Source organism: Etheostoma cragini, chromosome 1 (assembly GCF_013103735.1).
Source record: "Etheostoma cragini isolate CJK2018 chromosome 1, CSU_Ecrag_1.0, whole genome shotgun sequence".
Classification (NCBI taxonomy): domain Eukaryota; kingdom Metazoa; phylum Chordata; class Actinopteri; order Perciformes; family Percidae; genus Etheostoma; species Etheostoma cragini.
In genome coordinates, this window is record NC_048407.1 from 16,799,624 (window position 1) to 16,806,747 (window position 7,124).

Below are 7,124 nucleotides of genomic sequence, written 5' to 3' on the forward strand. Positions count from 1 at the left end.
TTCTAACAATCAACATGCTGACAGCCTAGAGACATCCCAAAAAAAAGAAATTACAAGAAAGAGGGCTCATGCATTCATCTTAACTGACATATTGAAAAGATAATGAAAACACTCAATTTTCAGGCTTCTAGTATTTATTTTGCCCTGGCAAACACTGTCCATACACTGTATTTTAATATTATTCTCTTTAAAGATTTTCATTTCGATGTTTGACTTGCATGTTTGACTTGCATGTTTGACTTGCATGTTTGCCTTTATTGGATAGCTGTAAGTATGGAGGCCAACAGGAAACAAAAATAAGAGAAAGGAGTACAACATGCAACCATTTTGGTACCGGGGTGCACTCCTGTCAGAGATGTTTTCATCCTTTTACTCACCGACAACAGTTTTTGGTAATCTGACTGTCCTGTGTGGGATGTTTGGATATTTGGAGGGCTCAACAACTATTCGATGATTTAATTTATTGGTATATAAAAACTGTGATGACACATGCCTTAAAAAATCTTTCCTTATCAAAAGCATGCAGGCTCCAGCACTTACTGCCCTCCTTGCAGTACTCAACCCCATAGCCCTCGAGTACAGCTGAGCCGATCCTCTCAGGCGGCCGCCACTTCAGACTGATGGAAGTGTCACAGATGTCGTCGACGCAGAGTCCAATGGGCGCACTTGTGGGGGCTGAGAGTAAGGCAGAGGGCAGATTAATGGTCTCCGTTAGTCAGTAAGAGCATTACTGAATTAAATTTGGAATTAATTACTTAACAAGTGGATGAAACTGATCAAGAAAAAGTAACAACAACTGGATCAAGTGGTTTTAAGGTGGAATAAGCAGCATGACCATGTTCATCTTTGGCAGCTCATTACCTTCAGTTAAACCTTTACTTACCTACAGGCACCAGAATTGCTAACTAGGCAGCAATTTAGTTGATTTGTTGGATCATTGAGCCAAAGAAAGGGGAATCAGTTTGTGTCTGTGGCTATATGTCTCTATAGATAGATACATACATCTACGTGTGTATAGGTGTCTGTCTACTGTTTCTGTCCACAACATCTTAAAGCTTTCAGACAAATCAGCTCCACACGATTCTCTCTGTATTTCTTGGAATGTGACTTTCCCGCGCAGAAGCTCGAGTGAAGATAATGACTTCTTCTGAAGAGTCCATCATGTTTTTCCAATTGTCCGTGTCCTCCTTTGTTACTAGCAATTGAGTAGGGGTAGGGGTGCATGCGCGATCACAGAAGGCTTGTATCATGTGAATGCTTCACCAGTGTTGTTATCATTACTTAGAATTCCTCATGGGGGAAACAGACACTACGCACTAAAGCTTTAAATGTGCAGTAATTTCAAGTAACTACTGTAGTTGTTTATCAGATTTGGTAATCTTGTGTTAAGAAATATATTGGCGTAACTATATGTTTTACATTTAAAAAAATGTTTATACAGGGCCTGTGCTGCCTGGTTGTGTAAGAAATCAGTTAAAATTTAATTTATGTATTAAAGAGTGATGTAAATTAGTATATATTTAACAACAGACTGCAACTGAAGACAACAGAAAACAACGATGATGTCAATTTCAATATCAGATATTCGTGCTTGTGTTGTCAGTTGTCATAACAGCCTGTTAGCCTGTAAGCATGCAGATGTCATCCTGGGAAAGATGAGCCGGTTAACTGACCTGGACTTCACAGCAGGGCTGAAGTTTAAGTGCCAGCATTATTTTACGTCCCACAGGGACTAAATGACGTGATTTGAGTTAACATTAAAAGACTCTGATTTAGCCACGTCCCAGACACAGTTTTCACCACATAAGTGCCAAAAGCAAACAAACATCATATCGAGTTTAAAGGAGAATTACGGTTAATTCCAACACGTAGCTTTGTTGTTTGTAAATTTGGAGTGCTGTCAGTAGAGAGAAAAACGAAAACAATCGGTGCTGTCTACACCGTGTTATCCTCCTGCTAGAGTTAGCACCCAACAGGCTCAAACAGGGCAAGTTTGTGAAAGTGAACCCAGGGACTCTGACTGCTGTAGATGTGAAAGAAATGCATGAAAGTTCTGCTAATTCCGCTGTGTTTAGTTCCGGTGTTGACACTGCAAGGAGTGCTTTAGCACCGTCTAAAAACTACAATCACTGCACATTGGGGGGGGGGCGGGGGCACCCTTAATGACATTTTGAACATGTTTAGAAGCTAAAAACAGGTTTAAAACTTGCCCTGTTCAAGCCTTTTGGGTGATATCTCTAGCAGGAGAATAACTCAGTGTAGACAGCACCGATTGGTTTGTTTTTCTCTCTACTGACAGTACTCCAAATTTATAAACAACAGAGCTACGGGTTGGAATCGACCGGAATTCTCCTTTAAGCTGCGGAGACTAAAAAGCCTTGTTTTCACGTAAAAAAGCAAACAATAATGCAATGCATTATTTTGTTTATAGTGTTTAGAAGTGAGACGTACTCTCATTTCAAATTGTATTTATCTCTATTGTAAAACAGTAGTAGTCAATTTAAATTAAAGATAAAATCCTGATGACACATTGAAAATGTCACTTCTGATTCATCATATCAAACTTAGTAAATTAAACTTTTTAACCACCGAAGTGACAAACCATTGCAACAAAAATAATGTCATAAAAAATGAACAAGACATCTGAATTATTCAGCTACTAATACTGGAAGTGTGATAATTCGGCATGAGTAACCAGCACATCCTACGACTAGTTTTGTGAATGGCTCAGTGAAGAATCCTCCAAATGGCAACAGAGTAGAACTTTATTGTTCTGAGGTACTATTTAGTCAACCATATATTTTTATGTTGTTGCAACAACTCTGTGTCACAGGACACAAGTATTCAGTGTAAGCAAATTATGGGAACCCCTATATGGGGTCATGGGTTTCCATGGGTGTAGAAAGTCACAGCAGCAGGAATTGTTTGTAAAAAAGCTCAGGGTGGTCTGGACAAAAGGTGCAGAGCAAACATCTCATTCAGATGTATATTAAAAGGAAATCATAACAGCACCATGACTCAACCGTGCTCAACACTTTCAAACATGTAGACATCTGAAAAATGACTGATCTGCAATGATCTGCAATATGCAGCCAATTAAGTTTCATTTCTATTTTTAGTACCTACATGATAATCCAACATCTCAAAATGAATAACACTAATACCAGCAGGTTGTGTTTCTGGTTCAGCAGAAGAAACGGGCTCCACAGGGGTCTGCTCTGCAGGGGGGCCCTTTCTGTAGGGGAGATAACCTCTGATTGTGGTGTCTCATTCTCAGCTGAAGCTGCCTCTTCCCCACTGGGGGCTGCCTCAGCAGGGGCGGCTGCTGCTGGTGGTTCTCTACTGGTTCCTGGTTGACCACAGGAGGTGGAGATGTCGCTGTCTTTGGCTGGCTGGCTTCTACCTTTTCTGGTGCCTCCACTGGAGCATGTTTCTCTTTGTCCACCGGCTTCTTCTCAGCTGTCTTTGGAAGTTTAGGCTTTGTCGTCCTTCATCAGAGTGTGGCAGTCCTGCTGATGACTGAAGCTGGTGGCTTGTACATGTCTGGCTTTTCTGCCAGATGCTGCCTTGCTTTAACCTATGCTCTCCTTCTTTCTCTCTCTCTCTCTCTCTTTCTCTCTCCCTCTTTCTTTCTCTCTCTCTCTCTCTCTCACACACACACACATACAGTTCCTCATTCTTTTTGCTGTATCAACAACAATTCTTCCTCTAGAGCAGCCTATACAGTAGCGTGAACCCCTATGTGGCCATTATTTATAGAGCGGGAAGCCAAGGATAGTTTCTTTATTGGCTGTTTTACAAGCATGTGGCCATCTGGATAAAATGATGTCCTCTCTTAAATCAACAAGTGGAGAACGAGATGGTATCATTGATAGACTAAGAGACAATGCAAACCTGAGCCTCTGCCTCATAGGGGGGTACAGGAAAGTAAGATAGTGCATCTTGCTAAACTGGTCCCAGACCTCTGGATCAACACACCATGAAGATTTGTTTACTATGTGATCAATAATGGACGTAAATTCCTAATTGAAAGAGACTTAAATACATCAAAAACTTGACTTTGAAACTGTTTCTCCATAACATTTAATATTCATGGTCAAAGTTTTAAAAATATTTTGAGGTATTATTTATTAGTAGTTTATCACTTAAAAACAAATTTAATCAAGAACTTGCTCAAGTGGTGATGTCATTTGGATTGCTCAGGGCTGTTCAGGCTTTACATGAATGCATTATTGTGAATGCTATGGTAGAGAAGAAAGGTTCTTTGGATTATATTAGACTGGAACACAGTGTGAAACTGTCTGAAAAAGATTAATTGAATGCACCAAGTGTGATAGGAGGCGGAATGAACCTGTTGGTAAAGACTCACCGACTGGCACGAAAGGCTGTGAAGCTGAACTGTGACGAGACAAGCCGATGCCGTTGACAGCATAGACCCGCATCTCGTACTCCACTCCTTCAATCATCCGCTTGGCTTCATAGGTCGTGTCCGGATAAGGGTCAAAGTTCAGCCTCATCCACCTGTAGCTCTTCTTCTTCTTTCTCTCCAGCACGTAGCCTGAGAATCAAAATGTTATCAACTAGGCTTGTCAGATCAATAAAGGAAGAGAAGAACTCCAACTAATTTAAACAAGTGAAGCATTTTGATGTTTGTTTTTTCTTTTTCTTACCAATAACTGGCTGTCCACCATCAAATAGAGGGGGATCCCACTGGACTACACAGGAGTCCTCTCCCACGCTGAGGATTCTGGGAGCTTGGGGAGGATCTGGAACATCTTGGGGGGAAAATGGCTCACATCTTTAGAAAAGATGCACGTTTAAAAATACACGTGCAGGTGACGAACTTATTGGCCAAATGTATTTACAGATTTGTAGATGCATGACTATGTGTGTGGTAAGATTTATATCAACACGATGATGATAATGAAGACCCGACTGTTCAGTCTTACCAACAACATTCACGTTGATATCTGCAGTGTCCTCCCCAGCGGGGTTTCGAACCACGACAGAGTAGATTCCCTCGTCCTGCCTCTCTGCCCCCTCAATGGTGAAGACACAGTGTCCTTGGGTGGTTTCCACATGGACCCTTCCGTCTTCGTCTGTGACGACCTACAGTACACGGTGAGAAACCGAGCAGAGTTACTGGAATTGAGTCTCAATCTAAATAGATTGATGATCAGATGTCACCATGCAAGTACAAATTATATATATATATATATATATATATATATATATATATATATATATATATATATAGTACAGGTCAAAAGTTTGGACACAACAGTTGTGTTGAGCAGAGCAAGTTGATGCACAGCTGACAGCCCTATTGGACAACAACTGTTACAATTCATATTATGGCAAGAACCAATCAGCTAAGTAAAGACAAACAAGTGGCCATCATTAGTTTAAGAAGTGACGGTCACTCAGTCCGGAAAATTGTGAACATTGTGAATTATTGTGTCCCCAAGTGCAGTCACAAATACCATCAAGCGCTACAACAAAACTGGCTCACATGAGGACAGCCCCAGGAAAGGAAGACCAAGAGTCACCTCTGCTGCTGATGATAAGTTCATCTGAGTCACCAGCCTCAGGAATTGCAAGTTAAAAGCAGCTCAGATTAGAGACCAAATGAATACCACACAGAGTTGTACCAGCAAACACATCTCTACAACAGCTGTTAAGAAGAGACTATGGGAATCAGGCCTTCATGGTCAAATAGCAGCTAGGAAACCACTGCTAAGGAGAGGCAACAAGCAGAAGAGATTTGTTTGGGCCAAGAAACGCACGGAAATGGACATTAGACTAGTGGAAGTCTGGGCTTTGGTCTGATGAGTCCAAGTTTAAGATCTTTGGTTCCAAACGCCGTGTCGACGGAGAAAAGGTGACCGGATGGATTCAGTTTGCCTGGTTCCCACCATGTAGCATGGAGGAGGAGGTGGGATGGTGTTGGGGTGCTTTGCTGGTGACAATGTTGGGGATTTATTCAAAATTGAAGGCATACTGAACCAGCATGGCTACCAGAGCATCCTGCAGTGACATGCCATCCCATCCGGTCTGCGTTTAGTTGGACCATCATTTATTTTTCCACAGGACAATGACCTCAAACACACCTCCAGGCTGTGTAAGGGCTATTGGACCAAGAAGGAGAGTGATTGAGTGCCTTCACAGTCACTGGACCTGAACCCAAACAAGATGGTTTGGGGTGAGCTGGACCGCAGAGTAAAGACAAAAGGGCCAAAGAGTGCTGAGCATTCTGGGAACTTGTTCAAGACTGTTGGGAAACTATTTCAGGTGACTACCTCTTGAAGCTCATCAAGAGAATGCCAAGAGGGTGCAAAGCAGTAATCAGAGCAAAGGGTGGCTACTTTGAAGAAACTAGAATATAAGACATGTTTTCAGTTATTTCACACTTTTTTGTTAAGAACACAATTCCATATGTGTTCATTCATAGTTTTGATGCCTTCAGTGAGAATCTACAATGTAGATAGTCAAGAAAATACAGAAAATGCACTGAATGAGAATGTGTGTCCAAACTTTTGGCCTGTACACACACACGGACAAACACACATGTATGTATATATATATATATATATATATATATATATATATATATATATATATATATATATATATATATATATATATATCTGTTTGACAGTCACAGGTAATTAATCTGACCTCAATAGAAACTGTAAAAAACTGAAATAAGTACTACTTGCAGTTCTTTGACATAACAAATCTTGACTCAAGGTCCACCTTTCTTGCAACAGATGTGTCTTTTATTGAATGTGACAGTGAGAAATGGTGGACATGTTCTCTACATTCACTGTGCTAATACCACCCCAACATGTTAAATAATATAGTACAACTTGTATATTCATCATTCATCATTTTTTTGATTATATATTTATGTATCGTTGTGTTTAATCCAAGGATTATTTCACAGAGTCCCTTGATAAAGTCTCCATGATAAACATACTTACGTTCCAGTTTCCTCTGACCTGTGTCTGTTTATTGGAATATTCAGAACATGCTCTTACCTTATTGACACTCACCGGCCACTTTATTAGGTACCCCATGCTAGTAACGGGTTGGACCCCCTTTTGCCTTCAGAACTGCCTCAA

At 40.7% G+C, this 7,124-nt stretch overlaps 1 protein-coding gene across 8 annotated transcripts in view; it reads right to left on the minus strand.

Moving 5' to 3' along the window:
* The window catches only part of mybpc3 (myosin binding protein C3), a 34,917-nt gene that overhangs the window by 7,155 nt on the left and 20,638 nt on the right, over positions 1-7,124 (minus strand). For all 8 annotated transcript variants that reach the window (XM_034880335.1, XM_034880344.1, XM_034880360.1 and 5 more), the window contains 4 exons: positions 4,950-5,109; positions 4,671-4,775; positions 4,370-4,558; positions 541-675 (listed from right to left, as the gene is read on the minus strand). In XM_034880335.1, the coding sequence (XP_034736226.1) occupies positions 541-675; positions 4,370-4,558; positions 4,671-4,775; positions 4,950-5,109 (589 nt within the window). The remainder of the gene's footprint in view (positions 1-540; positions 676-4,369; positions 4,559-4,670; positions 4,776-4,949; positions 5,110-7,124) is intronic.